The sequence below is a fragment of the Oenanthe melanoleuca genome, chromosome 4A (genome assembly GCF_029582105.1).
Source record: "Oenanthe melanoleuca isolate GR-GAL-2019-014 chromosome 4A, OMel1.0, whole genome shotgun sequence".
Classification (NCBI taxonomy): Eukaryota; Metazoa; Chordata; class Aves; order Passeriformes; family Muscicapidae; genus Oenanthe; species Oenanthe melanoleuca.
In genome coordinates this window covers 2359604-2385721 of record NC_079338.1, presented here as the reverse complement: position 1 = coordinate 2385721, position 26118 = coordinate 2359604, and the positions used below count along the sequence as shown (strand labels likewise).

At 42.6% G+C, this 26118-nt stretch overlaps 3 protein-coding genes and 1 non-coding gene across 4 annotated transcripts in view; 3 read left to right on the top strand and 1 right to left on the bottom strand.

The window, feature by feature from the left end:
• Window positions 1-415: 415 nt before the first annotated feature.
• On the bottom strand, window positions 416-4191 carry LOC130253212 (cytochrome c oxidase subunit 7B, mitochondrial). Its single transcript, XM_056491591.1, has 3 exons — window positions 2519-4191; window positions 1138-1262; window positions 416-614 (listed from the first exon to the last, which is right to left on the bottom strand). Exons 1-3 carry the CDS (start codon window positions 2553-2555, stop codon window positions 540-542), a joined length of 237 nt encoding a protein of 78 aa, XP_056347566.1. The 5' UTR covers window positions 2556-4191; the 3' UTR covers window positions 416-539.
• On the top strand, window positions 2828-2944 carry TRNAL-CAA (transfer RNA leucine (anticodon CAA)). Its single transcript has 2 exons — window positions 2828-2865; window positions 2899-2944. It is a non-coding gene; the product is annotated as a tRNA-Leu (tRNA).
• Window positions 4192-4344: 153 nt separating the features above from the next.
• Window positions 4345-14660, top strand: MAGT1 (magnesium transporter 1). Its single transcript, XM_056491249.1, has 10 exons — window positions 4345-4462; window positions 5562-5731; window positions 6526-6643; window positions 7597-7737; window positions 8321-8461; window positions 8782-8871; window positions 10022-10085; window positions 11691-11765; window positions 12177-12267; window positions 13212-14660. Exons 1-10 carry the CDS (start codon window positions 4370-4372, stop codon window positions 13225-13227), a joined length of 999 nt encoding a protein of 332 aa, XP_056347224.1. The 5' UTR covers window positions 4345-4369; the 3' UTR covers window positions 13228-14660.
• Window positions 14661-18778: 4118 nt separating this feature from the next.
• Window positions 18779-26118, top strand: part of ATRX (ATRX chromatin remodeler) — a 65782-nt gene continuing 58442 nt past the window's right edge. Inside the window, exon 1 of the mRNA XM_056491017.1 lies at window positions 18779-19101. Coding sequence (XP_056346992.1) covers window positions 18911-19101 — 191 coding nt within the window. The 5' untranslated portion in view covers window positions 18779-18910. The remainder of the gene's footprint in view (window positions 19102-26118) is intronic.

Here is a 26118-nt window from a genome sequence, read left to right as displayed (position 1 = left end):
TCATTAGGAAAGTCCCTTTGATCCTGGGATACTGCCTGCTCCAACTCAAAACCGAATTGAATTTCTTCACAACTCTCAGGGGTCACAGGACAAGCAGCTCACTGGCAGAAGGATTCAAGCCATGGCAGAGGGATTAAAGCCATAAAAGACCCTTTGTGGGGAAAAAAATGGGATCTCAACTTAAATATTACAACTCAGATGTAAGAGGATGTGCACTCCACAGTGGGAATGCAGTGAGGTTGATTCACACACACATCTGGCTAAATGAAATCTCAACAAAGTTCTGGGCTTGTCCTTTATCCACCAGTGATCTCTACAGCAACAACTGGGACTGTGTAGAATTACTTGGGAGTTTTGACACTATTTGTTATACTTCCACAGAAGCAGAGCACAGAGGAAACCTCAAAGAGAGAGACAGGTTTCTAGGTTTGTTTATTAGACCAGGAATGCCACTGTCCAAGTGGTAATCAGGAACAAATACAATTACACAACCATTTTCTCAGTGAAACTTTAGACCAGTTCATTAGAAGCAGAGGCTGTTACTCCCTCCATTCGCTTGGAGTGATTCTGCCAACAGGTGAAAAGCCCCACTCCACATTAAGCTGTGTGAGCACCTGTAAAAAGACAAAACCCAAGATTATTTAACTCTGAAATCAAAGAAACCTTTGGACATAGGGTTATTTTTATTGTTTTCAGCTCCGATTTCTTGTTATTAGAACTTTCTGATTAAACAAGTCGAATATATTTATATTGAATAGTATTTAAATATTCAGTTTTCTGTTTCAAAATACTCAGAAGAAAGAATCTGGAATGCAAAACCCCACCACCATATTGGTATTTTTATCTAGAAATTTTGCTGCTGAAAGCTGTTCCTGTAGAGGTTTGAAATCCTAATTAACATACAGAACATTTGTATTTCTGATACATTTTCAAATCAGGCAAGACTGATGCAGAAATTTGAGTAACAACTCAAAATCCAGCTGAGAATTAAAAGAACTTTCACCTCTATCACATCACAATTTGCTTACATAAGAAGCTCCTAAATTCTGACCACCCAATTTATTTCAAACAGGCAAAATTGACACTTTTAAAGTTTGCAGCTGGAGCCACAAGAGAGTGGTGACAAAACCAACTTACATAGCCCCAGACAGCAGAGAACATGCTGGCTCCACCAAGGAGAATCATGGTTCCAAATTTATCGTGGAAGGTCGGCTCGTGCTTGCGATGAGCTTGTCTGACTGCAGTGTGCTGGATGCCACGAGCTGAGGAGTGGTAACACGCACAGAAAAAAAATACAATTAAAATAAAAAAATAAAATAAAAGCTCACACCATTCACAATCTTCATCTCTCATCAACAGAGAGGCAAGTGTTAGTGTTAAAAGACTAAAAACGCTGGAAAAATATTCATTTGGATTTAGAACTCTGGAATGATTCCAAAACACAGGATATACACAAATACTTTTATTTTTTTCAGCTCTCTCGATTTCTCTCTAGAAAGTTTTTCCTTAAGTCTAATTCCAGTAAAAAATAAAATCCTTTGTGTTACCTTTCTTTAGTATTACTGTTTCTCTAATAAAATATTCTGTTTAGTGCTTAGCATTTTTAGATTTCTATATGCCAATATCTATCCTGGCAGTATTTGTATTCAAGCAATGTCAGGATGAAGCTCACCATCAAATTATAGGGTGAAGATAGTGGGTGTGGATAACACCTGCCTCATTCCCTCGGGATTTTTGAAGGGAAGAAAACTGAAATAACCCGTGGGCGTGAGATAAATAATAGAGAAAAAAAACCAGAGTGATATCTTGAGATGATGTACATTATAAGTGTACACTATAAAAGGTACACTTATTAAAGAGAAAGCAGCAGTGAAAAATCGAGCTACAAAAGACAGATTGCCCATTAGCTGTGTACAAAGCATTTGATAAGAGGTTGTTGTGTGCATAAAGATATTGCAATATAAGACCTTTTAGTGTCAGGTCAATATTTTGCATCTTTACCTAACCACGGTTAGAGAAGATGATACTACATTCCTCGCATGCCCTGTAAAGCTGCACAAGGCGTTTTTTTTAAACATAAAAAAGCCTGATTATCTACCGATATACGTTTATTCTAGTAAAGGTATTTTAAGTAAGGTTTATTTTATCCCGCACCTCGGGATAAGCACATCGTGACCCAGGACCAAAGGAACAGACACTGCGGGGGCTTTAAGGGTATTGTCTACCCCTTGTCACCACAGGTTACCAGGCCAGAATGTGCCCTCAGGTACTAGGGAAAGAAAGCACCAAGGAAAGGAGCCCTATGTCAAAAAGCAACTAGGAGATAAAAAGGGCTGAGAGAAAAAAAACAGTGAGGCGGAGGACGCCAGAGCCGCCCGCAGCCCCTGAGGTGCCCTCACGACCCTCTCCGGGGGCACAGCGAGTCGGGGCATGAGGGACAGACCGCACAGGGGAGGGCACAAACCGGGGAAGACGCCCTGAGGAACCCCCCACACCCCAGAGCCGCCCCTGTGCTTACCGACGAGGCTCTGCGCGGTCCTGGCCAGCGGGAACATGACGAGAGCCCAGCGCGTACCCTTGACGCCGGTGAAGAACAAAATGGTCGCGGCGGAAGTGGCGGCGCGGCGGGGGCCTGTGGGTAACGGCGGGCTCCTCCTCGCTGCGGCGGAGCTCCGCGGCCGGGACGAGCCGAGCTGGTGATTCCCTGGCTGCGCTCCCGCACCTCCCGAGTACAGACAGTCCCCGTGAGGGACCGAGGAACGGAGAGCAACGGGTACGGCTCTGACGACAGCGCTAAATCTGTCCCGGTCAGAGCTGCGAACGCAGTGTCAGGATGGCCGAGTGGTCTAAGGCGCCAGACTCAAGGCGTTCCGCGCCTTCCCGCGGCGGGTTTGGGTGTTCTGGTCTCCGTATGGAGGCGTGGGTTCGAATCCCACTTCTGACACCACTTTTTTTTCACCCGTCTCATTTTTCCGAAAGCGCTGAGTTAAAAAGTCTGGGATTTTAGTGCTAATAGAGATCCGAAATAATTTTAAAATAAAACCTGAAGGGTGAGTAAATCCTCCTCTCTCTCCCTGGCGATTCTGCATCAGAGCCTTAATGCACTACTCACCTGCTGAGGCATTCCCCTCTCCAACTGGTTTTTAACAATATTTGTAACAGCAATTTTAACAATATTTGACCCAGCAATTTATAGCGTGTGTATGTACCATGAAGCATGTATCCGAAGCAAGAGGGAGAACTTCATTACACTGAGGGTGGCAGAGCACTGAAACAGCTGCCTAAGGCAAGATGTGAAACTCCTGTCTTTAGAGATATTCAAAACCCATCTCCAAGCATTTGTGTTGTTCAAAATGTGGATTATGTAAAATTTTCTTAAGAAAGGATGTTCTTTGATGTTTGATCTTTGCATACTTTCTAGCCTAATCAACAAGGAAGGAGATTTAGTCCATGAAACAGCAGGTATCAAGCTCTAAGTGATGTCCAGATAATGGGGAAAAATACTTTTTGGTAGAACTGCCTTGTTAAGGTTTAGGGCTTACCATGTTTCAATTATTTTAGCTTAGGAGGAGGTTAACAAAGCTTGGGAAGGAGGATGTGCCACTGATAGCAGACACAAAGAATGCAGAATTTATGGCCCACAAGGACATCTTGCAGAACTCCCACAATAAAGAATAAACTAGCAAAGCCGACCCAGTAACTAGGCTGAAATCACTTCCAACTGGTGAAAGGTAATTCCAGCAGCGGCAGGTCACGACCACCGGCCGAAAAGAAGAGAAAGAGCATGTGCTCTAATTAGTATGAGAAGCAAAGAGAACTAAACAATAGAAAATAGAATACTAATTAACACGAGAACTACATTACTTGTATGTAGTGAACACAAATTTCTATTTAAAACGTAAAAACAGTAAAATATTTTGAGAGTTGGCGTGCTTGATTCGTGGAACAGCACTGCGCACCCAAGGCTAGCACAACTCTAATATAAATCAATCTCTTTCTGAGTGTGTAATTACTGGCTTGCTGCACATCAGGTAACGAATCCGGTATCTCAGTGGGTAACACTGTCACCTGCTCCGGGAGTCCCTGTCTCGGATGATCTCCAGAGATCCCTTCGAACCGTAAGGGATTTGTGATGCAGCAATCGCCGCCACCATGTCCTGGGGTCTTCCCCTCAGGGCCCGCTCTCCCCTCAGGCCTCGCCCCGCCTCCCCTCGGGGCTCCGCCAATGGCGCGGCTCCAGCTCGCCGCGCTCCCGCAGCTCCGCCAATCAGACCCCGGCAGGGAAGCTCGTGCCGGCGCCTCCGCCAATCGGCGCCTCGTGGGCGGGGCCTCACTGCCGGCGGGGCGGGGCGGGTGGAGCGGAGCGGCCATGGCGGGGCTGCCGGGGCCGCTGCTGGCGCTGGCGCTGCTGCTGCTGGCGGGATGTGGCGGGCCCGGCGCCGCGGGGCAGCGGCGGAAGGAGGTGAGGGGAGCCCGGAGCCCCCGCGCCGCGGTGCGGCGGGTTCTCGCTGGGCGGGGTGAGGGCAGCACCGGCCGGGGCCCGCGGGGTGGCCTGGCCTCGCACGGGCTCCGCGCCCTGAGGTTCGGCCGGCTCTGAGGGGAAGGGTCCTCGTTTCCAGATTCTTCAGCTCTTGATAGGAGCGCCGTACGAGTGGTGTCTTCTAGTGCATGGGATTTGCGCGGGGGAGGATGCGTGTCTTTGGTGTAGTCACTAAGGTGCAACTTACTTCCACACATCTGACCTGCAGGGCTTGGATAAATCCTTCTGTAGAAGTGTATATACATGTGTTACTTGTAAGTCAGAAAAGAATAATTTATTATTATTGTCATGGTGAGATTCTTGGGGCTGTCCTGTGCAGGCTCAGGAGTTGGACTTTGATGCTCATACTGGCTTCCTTCCAATTCAGGATGTAATAAAATGATTTCCTCTAACGCATTTATCTGAAGAAGGGTGTTAATGACTGGAGAAGTGCTTTATGATAAATGTTACATATTATGCGTTTTTCAAACTAATGCCTCTTTTTAAAGTGTTACAGATTTGATTGTCTCCTTTTTAAAGAATACTTCAGTGTAGCACTCCTCTGAGTTTTTCAAATATATTCTGAATTACGGTTCTTTTTTTCTAGCGGTGCTGAAAATATAATGTTGAGGTTGGTTCCATCTCTGCTGTTGATTCCACTGCCACAATTTTTGAAAGCTGAAACAGTTTGATGCTTAGTGTAGAAAAAAAGGCTGTGGAGGGGATGGAGGTGGTTGGTACAGCTGAAAGCAATTCTTTAACTATTGTTAGGAGGAGCTGAAGGTCTTCAGCAGCCTGGTCATGCTGAGTGCTTAAAGCTGTGTGTTACTAGGAAGTTGAAATTAATGAATTATGTTGACATGACTGTCAAAAGCTTCTGTGAGTGCCTTGCAGAATGTTACTGAAGTATCGCATCCCCTGGGTGGTGTTAAGAAAAGCAGTGCAGATATTTGCTTCAAATCTAAAAGCTTCTAAGACTGTACTGTGAGACTGGAAAAAAAGACAAAACAACCCAACAGTGTTGCTCTGACTTGGTTTTCAGATGGTGTTGTCAGAAAAAGTGAACCAGCTGATGGAGTGGGCCAGTAAAAGATCCGTGATCCGAATGAATGGAGACAAATTCCGGCGCCTGGTGAAGGCACCTCCCAGAAACTACTCAGTGATTGTGATGTTCACTGCTCTTCAGCCTCACAGACAGTGTGTTGTGTGCAAGTATGAGCTCTTCTAATCCTAAATTATAACTTTGAAGTCATCTGATGCTTTGTAGGAAACTAAATTTAAGAACAGGGTTGAACTTTGGCACACGTGGGAGGAATATATATGGGCAAGTTACAGGATTGTCTTTGCAATTTAATGTGTGGGAATATGTGTGTAATGTGTTTGTGAGGAAACAGCATAAGCTTTAGTTTTATCTCCCTCCTAAAATAATCCCTGCTTTGCAGAAAGAGTGTTTACTCTGGGGAAAGACACAGTGAAAGCTCAAATTCGCTGGCTGAAGAAATTTTTGTAGAATTGTTGCTGACCGTGGAGCTTAAATGTTTTCTTAATTAATATGTTGCTTGGCACTTATTTACAATTCCAATATCCTGGATCCTTAACTATATTACAACTTTTCTGTATTAATCTGGAGCTGGCAGAGGTCTGTAAAGGTGATTTTTTTATACCTAATCTGTTGAAATTATTGTTTCTCACTCTGACCTGGAAGAAGGGGCACACCTGGCCAGACTTTGGTGCTCTATGGACTTGCAAATTGTGAGCAGCTGGGCTCCATTTCACTTTTCTGTTAGAAATTACCTCATCTTGTATTAGAGGACTCAACAAATCCTATCCTTCTATTTAAAAAAGCAGGTGCCAAAAGCTTCACCTGATGTTAGATGAGTGTCTGGGCTTAAATGATTTCATTAACACTTAAACTTTCTTTTGAACCCTAGAAAATTAATGGGGTGGGTGGGCACAGCTCCCTCAGCTGCTTTACAACTCATGCTGTGGACAAACCTGTTTTCTAGGCAAGCTGATGAGGAATATCAGATTCTGGCAAACTCCTGGAGGTATTCCAGTGCATTCACCAACAAGATTTTTTTTGCTATGGTGGATTTTGATGAAGGCTCAGATGTGTTTCAGATGGTAAGGCCTTTTTCTCTTCTAACATTGTTTTTAGTTTGGATTTTGGAAGGTAAAGGTGTTACATAATTTATTGTTGTAGTGAACAAAGGAATGAAGAGTTAAAAGCTGTCACTCGTGCAGGAAAGATGAGCTGAGCATGTTGGTAGGAATATTAACAGAACTGACAGATGTGGAATAGGTGCAAGGAGTGAATTGGTTTCTTTGACTTTTTTTTCCTGTGTTTGTCTCCTGTAATAACTGATGGTGCAATTCTTAATGGAATTCTTCTGTGGTATGTGAAAAGGCAAGATAGAAAGCACTGATGTCATTAGGAACAGCTATTACAATTTTTAGATTACTAGAGAATGATAGATTAGGCTTTTGCTATGGGTTGACTAATTTCTTTTCAAGTACCCAGCCATTTTTCTCTTCTATTACAATTATTACCATTTTTTTTCTCTAGCTGTGAGAACATTCAATGTACACTTGCAATTGTAGGTCATATTAATAGTTCATTACAGTCTTTCAGATGTCACCTTTTTTTTAAGGGTACTAATCTCTGTTTAAGAGCTACACAGATTAGGCAATGTTACTTTATTAAATGGAAGCATTTGAACTGGGGAGTTGAAGAGAGATGTCTTTTAATTACTCTTGTTAATTTTTTCCTTAGTGTTACATTAAAAATGCATTCATCAAGCCTTCCTAGATTTTAGAGTCATATATTGGTATTTTGCAGATTACTTTCAGAAGTAGTATTTGGAGAAGAAACAGATTTTTAAAAAAGTGTATGAAATACAGAAATGCAAGCTGAGTGCTGCCTACTGTTTTTTTTAATAAGTTGCGGCCATTAAATCAAAGAGCTAACTTTTCTGACTTAGTAACAATATTGCAAGCCAGAAATGGCCTAGAATTGTGTTACTAAATAGTCCTTTTGTGGGCTATGTCCATATCCTCAGTGAACTCTCTCCCTGCAGCTGAACATGAATTCTGCCCCCACCTTCATTAACTTCCCTGCCAAGGGGAAGCCCAAGCGAGGGGACACCTACGAGCTGCAGGTGCGCGGCTTCGCGGCGGAGCAGCTGGCACGCTGGGTGGCCGACAGGACAGACGTGCATGTGAGTGCAGACACCTTCCCTCAGCTCCCCTGTGCATGGCCAGCATCCCCTGTGCAGGGCCAGCAGCCCTTCCCTCAACTCCCCTGTGCAGGGCCAGCAGTGCTTCCCTCAGCTCCCCTGTGCAGAGCCAGCAGCCCTTCCCTCTGCACCCCCTGTGCAAGGCCAGCTGGGAAACTTCACTTGTATTCTGTGCCTCCTGAGCTGCTCTAAAGAGCTCATCTACAAAATCTAGTTCAGATACATGACTGCATCTTTTCAACTTCCTTACAATCTCTGTGCTGATATTTTGTATAATTTAATTCTCAAATATATAACAAGATGGTAAAACTCATCTCCTTCCTTCTCACTCTCTGTTTGTGAGGAAGAAAAGCAATCTCTGAATTATAGAACAGAGTAAAGTTGTGTAAAACTAAAGTTATAGTATTGGTGGAAGATGCATTGCTTGCTTCCCGAGTCAGATTTACACAGAAAACAGATGTGTGCAATATTTTTTCCACTCAATGTATTGTGGGTTTTTTAGCAGAAGTGCAGGTATAGTGTATAATCCTACTGAGAATAAATAATTTCACTGTCCTCTGTTCAGATCCGTGTGATAAGGCCACCAAACTATGCTGGGCCCCTGATGCTGGGGCTGCTGCTGGCTGTCATCGGAGGCCTGGTGTATTTGCGGGGCAGCAATCTGGATTTTCTCTATAACAAAACTGGCTGGGCCTTTGCTGCTCTGGTGAGTAAGCATGACTCTTGTCTCCCTGTTGTACTGAGCTTTGTAGCAGTTCCAGTTTTTAAAAGCTTCTGTGTTTCGGGAGTCTTAAAGCTGGTAGGAGAAAATGAGGTACAGTTAGTTTTACTTTTTGGTAGATTGGTAACCTTATATGATCTTAGTCCTTTCAGTTCATTAAATGCTTGATTTTTGTACAAAGATAAAGTGAGGCATTTCTTAGCCTGTCTTCTAAACCAGTACATTTTGGTACAAATGAAAAGATAACAGGTTAAATTAAAAATAAGAGAATCCTTATTAAATAGTGTTTCTTCTTTCCTTTTCAGTGTTTTGTGTTAGCAATGACATCAGGCCAGATGTGGAATCACATCAGAGGCCCCCCCTATGCTCATAAGAATCCCCATACTGGACAAGTGGTGAGTGTTGCCTTCCCTTTCCTTTCTGCATTTCTGTTGTATTTCTGCAGAATAAGGCTGATACTAAGAGACAAATCAGAGGGCAAATTCTGCTTTTGGCTTCTCTCTTTGTGGGTGAGACCAGCTTCTCCTGCAGTGAGCAAGGCAAATCAACATTGCACAAATGTTGTATTTCCAATGGTGAAAGGATATGGTAGTTCTAAATTACTTACAGCACAATAAAGGTATTTATGGGTTAAGTTCTTATGTGCTAAAAATCCTGTTGCTGGGCCTGGCAATTGTTAATTCATACACTCATCTAATGACTTCTATATAAAACCATCTTTCCTCAAGTTTCTGAGGTAAATTAATATCCAGTGACCTCAGATTTATGAATCTATTTCTTGGGAAAAATATCTTTTTAACATAATTTGAAATACACCTCTCTGTTCATAACATAGACTGAGATGCACTGTAAAGTAGTTACAGTGTTCTGAGAGCATTGCATCTGCTCAGGTGCTTACACATCACATCCTGGTTTTTCTCTTGGTTTTACTCAGGGAATTAATTTGGTGAAATGTCCTTCTGTGCCTGGTTAGATGGGTCAGGCCCTCTGTATTCTTCTGTAGAAAGTGGACAAGCTTTTTTCCCTACTTAGATACAAGATCATAACCCATAGGGATTAAAAAATGGTATTTTCCCCACACATTTCAGTTTTTCTGTTAACCCAGAGGTGAAAAAGATTTCAAATGCTTGGTTCTGGAGCCAAGTGGGTTGGGTTCACACACATATTGAAGGGATTGCCCCTAACCTAAGAATCTCAGTCAGGTACTGGATCAGATTTGGATCACATTATGATGCAGGAGGGATTTTGCTCTTGTGGGATTTTGCTCATCTGGACTGAGAATCTGGACCACAAAGGTTGTAGCTGCACTTGCACTTACTGTGCAGTCTGAATGAGGCTGGTTGTGCATGGTCATAGAAGGATCTTTGTTGCTGTTGCAGCTCCCTCAAAAATCAGTGATCAGCAGCTGAAATCATTCATGCTCCAGCTTCTCTCTCTTCTGAAGAAAACAATGCAAACCCCAGTTCCAGGCTCTGTAGCTGTTGTTAATCACGTCTAAGTTGTCTCCAGTCTTTTCTAAATTTAATTACTCTTTGTCTCTTACAGAGTTACATCCATGGAAGCAGCCAAGCCCAGTTTGTGGCAGAAACACACATAGTTCTGCTGTTCAGTATCCTTCCTGGGAGAAGCATGTGGTTGGTGCCAGTTTTTTGGTCAGCAAATGCTGCTGTCTTTTCTGTGGTGCTTTGTCATGGCTGTAATTGCCACCTAACACTGATGCAGAAGCTTGTAAAACCTTTTTTGCACTGACAACTGTGCTTTTCCTGTGCCTCTGATCTTTAAGTTGAATAGAAAAATATTTACTGCTTTCTCACCTTCTTGTTTAAGTACCAAGCTGAACACATTACTGAAGTTGTGGATCCCTGTGCAATCAGAAGTTTCTTCAGGATACTCTCTGTTCCTCTGTGTATGTCTCTCTTCAATGTCACTTATTTCTTGCTTTGATGTTGAATTTATTCCTCTATCACTGATCTTTTATTTCTTTACTTACCTTTTTATCATCTTACCATTTGTTCATACTTATGATGCAGGATTTTGCCCTGCTGTCAAGAAAGACAAATGGAAACTTTCAGGTTGAGAGTTTTACCTTTCTCATTGGTTCAAAAATGCATCTTTGGGGCCATAAGAATACATTTAAATTCAATGTTCTATTTTTCTATTCCCACATGTATGTTTTTGATCCATCATTTGTAACTTCAGTAATTTCTGGCTGGAGCTTTTCTTCTATGTCTTGGCACCTGTATCAGAATACCTTTTTTTTTATTCAGGACCTTTTCTTTTTTTTAATTTTTTTAAACTTAAAACAGGCACTTGGAGGAGAACTTCTGATCTCTTTCTATCACTGTACTTTTGATCCACTTTGTCAAATTCAAAGTAGAAACTTTTTGTTGATGTTTATTTGTTATACTGCTCTCCATCACACGATGAACCCAACCCACCCATTGCTGGAGACATTTTAAATTATTAAATTTGGTGAAGTTTCTGTGGGTTCAAGGCACTTTCCTCCTGTGCTGAAGGTGGGCTGTATCTGAAATGGAAAGATCCCTGATGGTCCTGATGCAGTCAATGATAAGTATTTTTCCTTTCAGTAGGTGACTTGGGACTGGAAATTTGTAGTGAAATGGAATGAGATCTTTGGGAATTGTGTCATTTGTTTCACTGGATTCACTACATTGCTTTGCTAGGATTCATTCTTGGCAAATACCAAGCCTTTTGTGTTGTCTGTGCTTCTTTAATTTTACAATTTTTTTTTTTATTATTTGAAGAATTAGAAAAGAAATATTGCCTCTTGAAAGACTGCCTGTTAGATTAAATACTGCCTGTTTTATTTGTTCTGTTGGCTGAGTGAATGCAGAAGCTGAATTCCTTTGGGGATTTTCCAGTGGAGAACAGCAGTAGGAGTGGACCAAGCTCTCTGGGAGGAATGCTGCTTCATAACAAGCTGAGATAATAAATGCACGTTTCTAATTTTGCCTGAACACTTTCCAGATTATATTTTAAGCTTTGCATTTATCTTCTCTTAAAAGCTGACATTATGAAGGTCTTTCAGTTTTTCTTTTTTCCCCCCTATAGTTGCTGATTTGACTGGGAAGTCTTTGATTTTTCCAGTGAGTCTTAATGCCCTAGGTATGTGTGGGAGCTGATTTTTAGGGGACTAGGAGTTTTGTTTTGAGTCTTTGTCCTTTGTTGGTTTAGCCTTAAACAGCATTTGTAGATGGTGGAGTTACTTTAGGAATGGTCCTTCTGCATGAGGCTGCTACTTCTGACATGGATGTGGGGAAGAGAAAAAGTAAGTACTGATACTTTGCTGTGAGGCTGTTTGATACACATTTAACAGAAATGCTTTGGCACTGGGGGGTTTTGTTCACTCCCCAGCTGAGGAGAATCATTTGGATTTTTGACAGTTTTTGAAGTTTCTTAGCAAACTGCAAGATAGACTCAAATCTTTTCGTGGATGGAGAGAGATAAAAATGCTTTGCAGTATTTGACTTGTAAGAGGGAGAAGAAAAGACTTATTCTCAAAGCATTTGTATAAAATTGATGTAAAATTGGTGTTAATTTCCTATTTCTCAACAACACGAGTAGAGACCTCATCTGACCAAATCTGTAAATACTGCATAAGGCTTTGAAAACCTGAGTCACTGAGATGTTTGCAGGGGCAGCTGTCCCATCACAGCCTTTCCCTGTGCATCTCTTGCAGTTATGTGCATTGCTGGCATTGGCTTGGTGGTGCTGTTCTTCAGCTGGCTGCTGTCTGTCTTCAGATCCAAATACCATGGCTACCCCTACAGGTATGTCAGGCTGGGCCCTGCAGCCCCTGCTCTCCTGGGCTTTGGGCACAGCTGCTCCACTGGAGCTCTGCTGCCTCATTTGCACGAAGTAATTTCTAAAAATGCTCCACTGGTTTCTCAGAATAGCAATATTGGTTGATAAAATCAGCAGAAATAAGAGTGTTTCATGGATATTGTGATTTTTCAATCTAGCCAAAGCAAAGATTGTGGAACTCTCCTTTTCATCCCATTGCATATTATAAAATACTTCTATTTTCAGAATGATATCTCAGCCACTTTATACTGCCAACAAACGTATTTTACCCCCTATATTTCTCTCTTCCATATTCATACATCTTCATTATTAATCCTTTTCTGTGAGAACAGGGAGGATGCTTTAAAGCTGCCTACATTTTGGGATTGCTTCTTTAAGGAGTCTCATATTGTTAGTTGACCACTTCTATCTATGTCTGATACAGATACCTTAGGTGTGTTTGCTAGTTTTTATGGATTTTGAAGCAGTAAATATATGTTGAAGGACCAGTTTCTCATGATTTCACCATCTGCAGTGACCTGAATTTGTCTATAAAGTTAAACCCATAGAGATTATGTCCTCTCTATGAAAAATGTGTTCTTATTTAAAAGTATCTAGGTAATAAAACTTGTTATTTTATGAAGACTTTTCTTAAGAGCAAAAGAGAGCTGAAATTATTCTCTTTTGATAACTGGTAAGCTGCAATGATCTTAGATGCTGCTGCTGACTTTATTGTAGGGAAGATGTGGTTGTCTTTGGTTTTGAGTTATTAGAAACTCATTTTTAAGTGACTTCACAGCTGCTTTTGTTGTAGCAGTATCAGACCCAGTTTCTCATTCTGATTTTCTTTGCATTTATAAAAGCTAAGTGGAATGTTGCACAATTTTGTTTCTTACGAAATTAAGAATGTTTTTTATTTTGCTCTTTGCAGTTTCCTGATGAGCTAAAGGATTCCAGAGTCTGTGACATCAGGAAGGTGGTGGCTCTGAAGTTGGCTGTGGTGGAATGAGGAGCTCAACGTGTGTGGTTTGTGCTACCTCTGCTTACACTGAGACAGTTAAACACTGAACCAAAGACAATGTAGTGCCTTAAATACAGCAAGCAATTTGCTCTGAAGGACACAGAGTGTTAAGATGCAATCTCTCTTTCATAAGCTTTACATCTTCTTAAGCAACTACTGCTGGCAAAATTCAGAACTTAATGCTTAAAACTACATTTCCATGGACTAACTAGAAATGGTACTTTCAATCCACTTGAGTTATCTGTTTACCATGTTTCTTTTTTCCTTGAATTTTCACCTTATTTCTTGTTTGTGCATAGCAGGTGACAGCAGCTTCTCTGCCCTGCCTTTTCATGGTTGAGGAAACAGCTTCATGTACCTGGAAATCTTTTCCTTCAGCCTGTGTGCAACCCTTGGAGCATGCTCCAGATTCCTGTGTGGAATGTGCTTATCCTAGGGCTGTGCCTCATTTTAGAGAAGAGTTCTTAAAGGCTATATGATGCAAGAGGTTGTTTCACAGATGAAGGGGGAGTTTTTGACATGTAGAATGGAGTTATTAATTAATTAAATCTTTCTTTGACAAATGCTGAAACTGCAATGTTTAAGTTGTAAACTTTGGCTCAGAGCTGGAGAAAAAAATTCTTAGACTGGCCAACACTCACACTCTTAAAAATACAAACCAAAAGTACAAATGTAACTATCTATGTGTTGCATGAATTCAAAGTTGCTAATTTACTTTCAATTTACTGCCTAGAGCCCTGGCAAACAAACAGATACCAGATGTGTGGTAATTATATAAATTCTTGCATTGTCCACTTGTTTTCTCCACATTTTTATCCTTTGGGCAGAGATGTCTTCTCCCAGGATAAACATTGTTACCCCAGGACTCATTTACAATTGAATGCATGTGCTGCTTGCTCTCTCCTTTTGTTCTCTCACCTCACAAAGATACTTTGCCTTAAGAATTTTTGAGTGGAAGTCATTGTGCCTCAGCAAAAACTGTTGAGCAGGTCAGCAGTTGTACTACAGGAAATCCTTGCAGCCAGATTCAGTAACTCTTCCTTCCATAGGCTCTGGTGGCTTTAGGGGCTCAAAGTCAGACTTTTGTCGCTCTCCTCTCTGAAGGGGTTACAGAATCTGGATGTTTGAAATTGAATCTCAGAAAGGATTGTATCACTCCAAGTAGAATGTTATTTTTATGCAGTTTTGCTAAATTAATACACATCTCAAGTGCCTTAACTTGACTAATTTTGTTGTTGGATGTTCAACTCATTGAGATGCATTTTTCTATGCCATATGGAACGATAAGCCTTAGAGGAGTGGATAAATTGTGTGCCTGACTGCATTTTGGACAAGTTTCAATAAAACTTTTTAGTCTAATCCATGCTCCTGTGTCTTTGAATTTTGACATAAAACAAGACAACCTCTTTCCTTCCACTGTTGTTTCAACATGTTAATCATAGCCTGTCTGTACAGAGTAACCTGAGTATGAGTGAGCAGACTGGATTAGTAGCCTGTATGTGTTTATGTGGAGAGTTACAGCCCAGAATGTCAGCAGTAGAGATGCTCATGCAGCCAACTGATAGCATAAAGATTACATGATTTTGGCTTGTCTTTGACAGCTGTCATGCAGTGAAAATCTTGGATTCCTGGAGTTCTAGACAGATCAACTCCCAGTGTTTCTGGAGGTGGAATCTTGTTAGCACTGTAGATTTGTCTGAAACAACTCAGCACTGTGGCTTGCTTTCCTGCCCAGTTGGTAAAACTTCCCATAAACTTTTTCAATTATAATTTATTCTGTCCTTCTAAAACCATCCAGTTCCATATGGACTAAGTTTAAACAGTGGCACCTTATGCAGGTGCATGCTGGAGTCAAGTTTACCTTCCACTTGAGGGGGCCATGATGTCAAGAGTTTGGGATTTTCCTCTTTCCATGCTGAGATGAAAATAATGCTCCTTTTTTCCAACAGTTTTTCTGCTCTCTAGGCTGAAACTCAAGTGCATGGAAGAGGGAACGGGTGTAGTAGTGGAGCAGAAGATGGAGTGCTTGCAAGGACCAGTGGCAGGTTTAGAGAGGATGAATTCTGGCAAGGTTTGACTTGTGCAGCAGTTGAGAGGTAATTGGTACCCAGGGTGATTCTTTGGGCCAGGGGCACTGGCAGCTCAGTGGCTGGTTAATGTAACACAGCTGGGGCCAGCAGAACAAAGGTGGACAAGGCAATGCATTCGAGACCTGCTGTGGGGAAACTGGGAGTTGCTGAGGACATCTCCTTTAGAAAGTGAATCATTAAATAGCTCAGGAGTGCCCTAAAAGCTCACCTTGAGAGAACATCTGTGATAAAGGGAGGAAATGGTGTGTTCTGCAGCTGAAAGTGGACTCTGTGGTTTTGTTAATGTGGCTGGCCTCAGTGAATGCTGCTTTTTTCTGCTTTTGAGAAGGAGCTGTGGTGTATTGAGAAGATATTTTGGAATAATTTAGGGAGCTCTCTGCACTAAGCACAAGACAAGATAGTAAATTTAAATTGATTCATCTGTGTAATGGTTTGCATTATGTACAATTTACTGGATGCTCCTTCCTTCAAACCATTCTAGTGTTCAGCACAGAACATGATTTTCATGAAGCCCTGGCACAGCTGGAATTTTAGAAGTACTGAAGAAAGTCAGTTTAACCTTCAAAATATTCAGAACATCCAAAAAGAGTCAGATCTGTGAATGGCTTCTGCTTGTTTGAATATGCTGCCCATGACATCAGATGATGCCAAATGATGGCATCTTGTAGCCAGACTTGGTTGGGAGAGAAGAATGGTCTGTAGTGTTCCTCCAGGGGCTATTGGCAGTGATTTGTGGTAGTTTCTTTTAAAAAATACCCATTCTATAATAGAAAAATACTTAAACTGAAATCAGATTATTTAAGAAGTTAAAATTTCCATGTGCTTTCATCTGCTTTGAGAAATAATTCTCACAAAGGATTTGAGAAAGTACTGGCACTTGGTTTCTGTGTTGGACCTTGGTGGTTGCTATTTTCTCATGCTGAAAAAGTTTAATTCTCAACTACAAACCACTGCTCAAGTGACTCCACACCATTCCTTTGGACTTTCCTATGAGGATTAGAGCATCACCAACACAAAGAACAAACCCAGGCCCTTGAGTGAGCATCACCTGTTTTCAGTTTTTTAATGCTTTTTGTCTGAGGAATTTCATTGTCTGAATTTTGTCTGAGAGAGTTTCATTGCACATAACCTGTTCCAATTAACAGTTCAAATCTTGATCATTCCTACAAAATTAATTTAAGCATAGCTTTTTATTGGTCTGGATTAATTGTGCTACTTTTATCACAGATAATAATATGAAAGAGATGTATATGTAGTTTGTATTTCTAGGTCAGAAGCACATTGAGTTATTAAAATATCCTCTTGTCAATTGATAGCTATACATGTCTTTCAGCCATGTTCCTTTAAAAGTAGGGTAATATGTACTTAAGAAAACTAATTGCTATCATTATGGAGAGAAACAGTGGGTGTGCTGAGACTGTGCAGTGGTTTGTCCTGCAGGCTGAGCTCTGAATCCTGACTCTGCCCAGCCTGTTGGAGCAGGGGATTTGCTGAGGAAACTTAACTGGGTGCAGGATGTGAAATGTGTTTCCCTGCAGATGCACTCAGTATCTGCCTGTACACAGATTTCAGTGTACAAAAAGATTCTGTGCTTCTCCAGTCTGTTTTTTCACAACCTTATGATAATGTCAGGTTTTATGTTCTAGAGTGATTGGAAGCATTTCCATTTTTACTTTATCTCGACCTTTCCTCACAGTAGGTTTCCTTTCTCATCTGTGACTTCAGATAGAAGTTATGAACTGGAGGCAATTAAATTTGAGTTTTTAAACTGCTTTCAAATACCTTCCCCAAGGAAATAGTGAAAGAATAAAATATTAGAGAGCAATAGTAATAAATCTATGTTCCTCTAAATCAGTGGGATATTAGTTGGTAATGCTGACTAAATCCCTTGAGGAGGAAAATGAATGTTTTGTGTTCCTATTTTAATCACACAGTTGGGAAATAATGCACAGCTAAGACTGGGTAATGCTTCCTGTTTCCTTCATCTCACTGGTGGCAGAACACCTAGAATGGCTTTTTGCAATTTTTAATAGAATTTGTTGCAGTTAGTTAATATATTTTTTTTTCCTCCTCCTAAAATCGAGTGAGAAGGCAGGTAATGCTTTGATATTCGACAGAGTTTGGTAACAGAGGTGCTGCTAAATCTGCTCTCTGCTATTACTAAACTCAGCAGACACATGGTGCAGGTTTTGGGTAAAATGTTACATTCTAAAGCCAATTTTGTTTCGACCTGTATGGAGAATTTCCCTGGGAGATGTGTAAGCTTGGATGTGCTGACGTGTGAAAGTGCTGTTGGTTCTATTACCACAGAATGAAATGGGTGTTAGGGGTGATTTGCTTGGGTATTTTCTCATGTTTCATATATTGCTTTATGAAACCAGGTGAGTAGGTACGTTTTATTTTTTCTTTAGTTTCTGCAGGAAAATATATTAATTTTCAAAACTGGTTTTCTTTACAGTAAGTGGCTAATACTTGTCACCTGTTTCAGATTGTGTGATACTGGGCTGGGCTTTCATGGTCTGTTCTGTTTGGTCCCATGTGGTGATGGAAGCTCACACACAACTCCAGCCTGCTGAGTTCAATCACCATCTCACAAAAACCTTCAACAACTTTCCCTTGAAGAGGGCTGCATTCCAATCCTCCTTTCACAACATTCTAACATCTGACAGGAGTGTGGAAGCTGCTAGTCCCAGCAGGGAAAATTGTCTTGGCATACTTAGGTGTAACTGCCAATGATGCATTTCCTTATCTAGAGAATTTTCTGATCAAAAAGGAAAAGTTGTAGCCAAGCTGGGCTGAAGCTGCCCCAGGCAGGGTTTACTTGGGGCTGCTGTGTGTGGTTTAGGTTATCCCTGTCTTGTTTGGAGTTCCAGGGCTGGTTCCTGCAGAGGATGAGGGTCTTGCTGCTGCTCCCCATGGAAGAGGAGGGTCAGATGGTGATCCCTGGAGAGGCTGAGGGTCATTCTGGTGATGCCCACAAAACAGGAGGATCACTCTGGTGATCCTCTGGAAGGAGGAGGGTGGTTGTGGTAATCCCTGCAGAGGAGGAGGGTTGTTCTGGGGATTCTCACAGAGTAGGAGGGTCATTGTGTGCTGTTACTATGCGCCTGCTCCTTGTTACTCTCTGTAAGGGTGCTGTGTCTAAACGCTGTGATGAACCTGCCCTGGCTGAACCGAGGTTGCAGAGTTGCCCAAGGCGGCGGTTCTCCTGCAATGACGCGGTTCCTGTCGCTGTGTGACAGCAGCTCCTGTCCCCCGCTGTCCATCCCCGGGATGTGTCAGCGCCTGGCTCCCGCCGCCATGGCCGCGGCCGCGCGCTGGGGCCCCCTGCTGGGCACAGGTGTCAGTGCACTTTGTTACAAAATGATGTCACGGGCCTCGGTCCATGACGCCATCGTGACGTCAGCACGGTCCCAGCCAATCAGCGCGGGAAAGGTTGGAATGGTGACGTAAACTGCCCTAGCAACAGTCGGCCCGGCGCGGCCCAATCAGAAAATAGCTGTGGGCGGCCACGAGCCAATGGGAGGCGGCGGAGGAGGACGGCGGCAGGAGGCAGGTCCCCTCAGGCTCCCTCCGATAAGATGGCGGCGGCGCTGGCGATGGCGGCCGCCGCGGCTTTGTCTGCGCCCAGCGCCTGAACGCGGCCCCGGCCCGGGCGCTCGCTCCGCTCCGAGCAGCGGCGGCGGAGTCATGACCGCAGAGCCCGTGAGGTAGGGCCGGGGCGGGCGGCTCCGCGGCTCCGCGCGGGGTGGGGCGGGGCCGGGCCCGGCGCGGCGCGGCGCAGCCTTGGCGGGACGGGCGGGAGGCGGGATGGCGGCGGGGCGGGTGGGGGGGAGCAGCGCGGCGCTCGGCCCGGGCGGCGGGGCCGGGCCCGGCGCGGAGGGCGGGAAGGCCCCGGGGGCGGCCCCCGCCCCACGTGCGAGCGCGGCGGGGAAGCTCCGCCGGGCCCCCGGCCGCGCCTCACGCTGGGCACGGGCAGCGGCCGCCGCCGCCGGGCCGCGCCGTCCGGCCGCGGGGCTGCCGCGGAACGGCGGCAACCGAGAAACGCCCGCCAAGTGGGGCTGAGGGAGGCGCCATGTTAAAGTGTTAATAAAGAGTTGTCTTTGTGTGCTTTCGGTTCTGTCCGAATAATCGCCGGGGCTCTGACCCCGCAGTCCATCACCCACAGACGCGCCGCGTGCCTCAGGCGCCACACGAGCCATGAGGTGTTGGCGCTTGACCCTCACAAACGCATCTTCACACCGTGTTGGAGAAACATCCCTCTGTCGTTAGTACTCATCACTCTGCCTTTAGTGCTGAGCCTTGGGTAAAGTTTTTTGTGCGGTCATATTTGTGTATCTTCACCTCCTGCCTTATTTTGAGTAGTTCATAACTGCCGTGGCATTTTAGACCAAAGTTAGAGATAGTGGTTTATCTCCTCGTTTATACTGCTTGTTTTTGAAGTCTTAACGTTTCCAGTTAGGAATCTAGAAAAAGGAAGGTTTTGATGATTATCATCGCTGTTGAAGTTGATCACATGCTGATGTAGGTCATGAGCGTTTCAAATACAAATTATTTGGTGCATGACTTCCCAGCACTTAGCAGTTTCTTCTGCTTGTATTTTCTTCCTTATTTTGTAAGACAGGGATTGTCCATCTCTCATCCTTTTTCCTTCTTACTCCCACTCTCTCTGCTGTGTGTTCTTCAAGGACTTTGACAGTTTAAACAACTTCTTTTGTGGGAGTGATTATTTTGTTGTGTGGACTGAAGTGCTAGTTAAGGGGTTTTCTCCTTTTTCTTTTCCAGCCCTTGAAAATCAGGTGAAGAGTTAGATCTTTTTGTTCTACAAAAATCAGAGTTACTAATATTTCTGGTCTGGTTTGCAGTCACCATTCGTATTTTATATTCTGAAAAACGTTCTTCCATTTGATTTGCTTTTTGTTATATTATGATTGTCATATTTTGTTCCCTGTTGTCCATAATCTTGTTTGTCTTTTTTGGAACCACTTGTTCCTGGTCTATAATATGCAGAGTTTGTACTTAACCCTTTCCACATTCTTATGTTGTTATTAGTGCCACAATTAGTGTTTCTAGCAAGGGGCTGCTTTGGAGGAAGAGGATACCAAGCCTCATAAATTTTCCATACAATTCTTAGATTGCCTGCAGAGAGGATGGGATTATTTCAGATTATTTGTGATCTTAAAGATCAGAAAGCGTGGACAGAATAGATCTGAGGTCGTGTGCAGTCTTTGGGTGGGATCTGCTCACAGAGTAAGCAACCCTGTGATAAATTGCTTTTAAGTAGATGACAACAATCTTTTGCTACTCCAAACTTTCCTTCTGTTCACAAACTCAGTTCTCATTCAGTTTAAATGTTAGTTACAACTCCCATCCCGTGCAGAGCTCATCTTGAGTAGTTTGTTCTTCACAAGATCTGTGTCAGGAGCTGGACATGGCCCTGCAGGGTCCCAGCATTTCAGGGTTGTGATGAACCCATTGTATGGGCTTTGCCTTATTTCTGTCCAGCCCAGTTCTTCTTACAACTGGAGTCGGAGAGAAGGAAATGAAAAAGAAAAACACACCCTGTCTTCCTCTTTTGTTCCCATTTCCCACAAGTGCTGTTAGCTGTCAGCTGCCTGTGTTTCTGTCACTTCATCCTCTGCTCTCTGCAGTTTTGTCCATGTCAGAGGTGTGCAGAAATAAAGGACTGGGAATCGCTGTTAGAATTCTTGGGAAGATGTGCAAAAAACTGAATTTGAATTGAAAATCTACTCCTAGCACTTGTGGAAGATTGACTTCCAGTGTTTTAGGGGCAAATCATCAATCATTACTAGTCTGCTCCCAGAGAAGTTTTAAACTTCTGTTACAAGAATGCTTTTATTTAATATTAAGATCCTAGGAATCTCCCATGTCCCAAATGATGAAAACTTGAATAACTTCCTAAGAACTTTTAAAAAGTGCTGCCTCTGTAAATATTTATAAAGATGCCTCAATAGCTTTTGCCCCAAAAACTTTTGGTTTTTTTCTTCGTCATAGTGACCTAACCTGTTCCTACCAGTTCATACACTGTACAAAATAAGTACAGCAGAAAAGAAAACAAGTTTTCAATCTTCCTCACTTGAACTCTTTGGTAGTCAATGAATGTAGTGTTGGTTTTTTTAAATTGGCAAGATAGATTTTGTTCTTGGGGTTTTTTTTATCCAGACTTTTCACCTCACATTTTGATACTGGTCATTTGGTCTTAAAGTTTTCTTTTAAATTGTCTGCATAAATTTGTTTTTCTTTTAAATTGTCTGCATTTTTGAGTCAGTTGAATGTCTTTGTTCTGAGTGATATTGCAGGGTTGTTTGAGGTGTGTTACTTGATGCCAGGATGATATAATTGGAAGTAAGTCAACACATAATCTTCTGTATTCCCTAAAGGGACAGTAAAAGTTCTCTGTCTTCCACACTGTTCTGGAATGGGTATAGGCAGATTCTTCAGTTCTTACTGAAGAAGAGCAAAACTGTGTCATTTTAAGTGCCAGGTATGCCCCAGAACACATATCTGCAGCACTTAAATGAAGTTCTCTGGGAGAGAAACTTACTGCAGAGACTTTGTTATTTCTGGTTTTGTACAATATTGTCTGTTAGGGTTTTGCAAACTTTATATCAGGGTGTTTATAGGGCTTAATTAAAGGTATCTTCATTTTCTAGGAAACAATTTGCTGTGTAATACAAATTCTGCAACAGGCTGCCCTTAACATTGTGGAATTTGAAATTTTCAGTTCTGTTACAGACTAACTCCATGTACCCTCTGCTTGAAGGGTGGAAAAGAGAGTGCTTTTTATGTGCCTTTGCCTCACCTAAAGAAAATACCAAAGTAATGCTAAAATAATCTGTGTTCACCATAAAAACAAATGTCTGCAGCCTGTGACCAAGTACATTTTAAACTGGATTATCAGAAGTGTCTTTTATAAAGGGGAAGCCTAAGGATAGTGCTGAACCTCATGAAATCACATTTTGTGTTGCTGGAGCTCAGCTCATGCCTGCAGGTCATTTGGAAACATGAATGAGTTCATGGATGGGTCAGTGGCAGGCTGTTCCCTTGGTGTGGCAGCAGGAGAAAGAAGAAATTATAGAACATCAGTGGCAAATATAATGGAAGGTTTTATGTTGACTTTAAGAGGGGAAGTGTCCTGATTTATTTACTAAAGGAGGGGCATAAAGCTTTCATAGTCTGTGATGAAATGTAGCTGTCACTCAGGGTGTGTGATGGATTGATATGTGTTGGGGTTTTTTTTTAGAAAAGGAGTGAAACCTTGAAAAAAATCAAGAACTTGATGACACAGGCTGCTGACCAATGTCAGCTGTAGTGCCATTGAAGCAGTTTATTTGCAAGTCCAAAAGCTGCATAGTTGTAGAAATTTCTGTCTGAGTGGGTCCAACTGTAGGCTTTAATAGGTTCAGCCTAGAAGCTTTGTTGGGCAAATGCATGTGTCATGTAAAGCAAAACTGAAAAATATGCAGTAAATTTGAGACTGAGATGCCTTTTATCTATTAAAATGAAAACCTGTGCTTTGGATAAGCTGCAGCCCTCAAAGCTGTGGCAGCTGTGGCTGGGAGTATGTGGGAGAGTTGAAGGGCCAGGCTTTGATTCTCAGCAGGGTTGTACTGAAGGAGGTTTTGTTGAGAACCTGTTTTTGTTGAGAACCTGTGATCAGCTCCAGGGAGCAAAAGGCAAATGAAGCAAAAGGCATTTTTAGAGTTAGGGATCCCTGATGTTCTTGGTTGTGAGGCCTCTCCATCCTTCCCACAGTGTCTGTTTAAAGATTTCAAATACATCTTGGATTGTGTATTATATGTGCTAAAATGAGCTTCCTTTCCTCAATCAACTGAGTAAGGTGTGCACTTTACATGATCTTTGTATCATAAAGGTTCAAATGTATTTAGATTTTCAAGATTTTCAAGTGTGGCTTCAGTCTTTTCCAGCTTGCAGTGTATTTCACCACTGAAGTTCCATTTCAGTGTGGCATTGAAACCAGCATAATAATGAGATTGTTTGTCTTACTTTTGCCTTGTGGGTTTGTGATGATGTTGCTTGTTTGGGTTTTTTAAGATCTCATTTAAGGAAACAGGTTAAAAACAAAGTTTTTTTGTTTTTTTGTTTTTTTTTTTTTTTACTTCTTAGTGAATGAAGTGTCATAACTCACACCATGTTAACAGAAAGAAATTGTGTCATCTTCCTTGAACAGAATAAAGGGTCTCTTAGTGATTTTGAACTGTTGCTTTCTCATTTCCCTTGTGTGTCTGGAGGAAGATAATTCTGTTTACTTGTCTGAACCTGTTATGCTGTGTTTAAGCTCCAAAATTACTTCATCCACATCACTGAGTGTCTTCAGCTGTACTAGGTATCACTTGATTAAGTCCCTGTGGATTAAAAGTCAGTTCTAAACAAAGTGAAAAAGTGAATGTGTGTTAACAAAGTGTTAGGTACAGAATCTCATGAAGTTCTGGATGCCTCCATCTCTTTTCAGTCAGAGCTTTAGTGTTCAGGTATTTTCTGATGTAGTCAGTTCAATGTGGTACAATTCCTCCTAAATACAAGAGAAATAATGAAATGTGATAATGGTCATCCACCAGCAGCTGACCCAGAAATGTTTTGGTCCTCCATCTGAGGAGTCACTTGGAACCTGACATTGTCCTGGGTGATCTCCTGTAGCTGTCTCTGCTTGAACTGGGGGTTGGATTAAAGGATCTCCAGAGTCCCTGCTGTGGAGTGAGGAGAAAGGAGAGGACTGGGTGTGGATGGCATCAGGTGTGTGCAGGGTGTGAGGGTTTGTGTCCTTGGGCATGCCAACACAGATTGTGTGAATCCTGAGTGTCAGACCTCACTTGGTTTGGCAGAATTGGTGTATCAGTGTAAGTTAGGTCCAAAATATGAATCTGATCTGGCACTTAGAGTGTCATGTTGCTTTTGCCTGCAGAAAACCATTGTTGAGTTAGACAAACACTGGGATGAAGTGCTCTGTTCCCCCACCATTATAAAACCATATTTTACTTGTTTAACTAGTACAGTGGTAGGTTGGGTTTGTATTTTTTCTGACAGAAGTGGATTTCTTAGGACATTGGAGGTGTGGTATGTTCACTCCATTTTTTAAATTGGGATAAGAAAATAAAACAGCTCCTGCTGGAGGTTTTATCCTCTCTCACTCTTTCCCACACCTTTAAGCTGTTTCATTCATGTCTGTTCAGCCACAATATTGACATATTTTATGTGAAACAACAATGTAGGCTCTACCCTCGTAACCGAAATCGCTGAATTGGGCTAGTTCTTATTCTTTTGCTTCTCATCAGGAAAAACTTCTATGAAGATTTGCAGATGACAGAATACTGGCCTGATTATATCAAGCCTTAGGAGCAGTCTCTCTTCCCATCATCCTAAATAAAATCTTGAGAGTTTTGCTGTGGGTTGTTGGACTTGTGCTGTTCACACAGGGATAAAGTCTGAAGCAGTGAGTAGCAGTCTACAGACCAGCAGTTTAAAAGTACATCTGGTTTTATTTTTCTGTAATTATTTTTCCTAAGGATTGTTTAATTTTGTCTCTTTAATAGTCGTTCTGCAGTTTCAGTTTCAAAAGTGAAAAATGACTGAGACTTAATTTGAAGCAACTGTAAACATGAATTAAAAAAACTTGTCTAAGATTTTCCTGTGTTTAAATTTTAAAAATAATTCAAGCCACAAGTATTGAACTTAAGGAAGGCATATGGTTAAAAAAAAGCATATTTGTCAACATTGGGATAAATAAAAGCTGGAAAGGGGCTCCTGTGCCACTTTCAGGAGCCACTTGAAATGCAGATGAGGGACTCTTGTTTAGAGTAATAGTTGGTGTTTGTTTAAAGAAATGCAGCTTTCCAATTATTGTTCCAGATGTTGACAATAACTGGGACATTCCCCACTTCCACTTTTAAAGCATTTGAAGAAAACAAATAGAAACAGGATGCAATAACAAGGTTTTCAGTGCAGTTTCAGAGGATAGTCCAATGTGTCCTGGGTTTGCTGCTGAGGTGGTCAGTGCTGCTCCTTCCACTGCCCTGGTTATGAATTTTCATCAGCTCACCTGCCTTCAGAACAAATATGATCATGTGAATGTGTGGCAAGTTGGATCCAAATGCAAAACTGCTTGTTGAAATTTTATTTGTGCAAGGTGATGTGATTTGCTTTGGGGAAGCACAGCTGGCACAGGGGGTGAGGTTGTGTGGGTACCCACAGTGTCACTGTGCCACTGCCCCTCCTCAGCTGGGCAGGGGAGGGAGAGCACAGTGAAAAGTTCAGGTTTTGAGAAGGACAGGGACATCAGCAATTGCTGTCATGGGCAAAACAGCTTGGGGAAATCAGCTTAGTTTATTGCCAATCAAATCAGAGTAGGGTAACGAGAAATAAATCCCCAATGTTTAAATACCTTCTCCCCTCCTTTCCTTTCTCCCAGGTTCAACTTTACTTGGCTCTCTGCCTCCTGGTGAGCAGTGCAGGGGGATAGGAATGGGGGCTGTGGTTCTGCTCACCACACTCCTCCCCAGCTCCAGTGTGGGGTCCCTCCCATGGGAGATGTTCTCCATAGACTTCTCCCCTGTGGGTCCTTCCTAGGGGCTGCAGCTCTTCCCAAGCTGCTCCAGCGTGCTCCTTCCCCATCCCAGGGGTTCAGGGAGGGGCTGCTGCAGCAGGGGGTGCCCGTGGGCTCACAGCCTCCTTTGGGCATCACCCTGAGC

Coding starts and splice junctions, on each gene's coding strand:
- LOC130253212 (XM_056491591.1), bottom strand. CDS start 2,555: ATGTTCCCGCTGGCCAGGACCGCGCAGAGCCTCGTCG. Junction 1,263..2,518: donor GACCGCGCAGAGCCTCGTCG/GTAAGCACAGGG, acceptor ACCACTCCTCAG/CTCGTGGCATCCAGCACACT. Junction 615..1,137: donor TCTCTGCTGTCTGGGGCTAT/GTAAGTTGGTTT, acceptor GTCTTTTTACAG/GTGCTCACACAGCTTAATGT.
- MAGT1 (XM_056491249.1), top strand. CDS start 4,370: ATGGCGGGGCTGCCGGGGCCGCTGCTGGCGCTGGCGCTGCTGCTGCTG. Junction 5,732..6,525: donor AGACAGTGTGTTGTGTGCAA/GTATGAGCTCTT, acceptor CCTGTTTTCTAG/GCAAGCTGATGAGGAATATC. Junction 8,872..10,021: donor ATCCCCATACTGGACAAGTG/GTGAGTGTTGCC, acceptor TGTCTCTTACAG/AGTTACATCCATGGAAGCAG.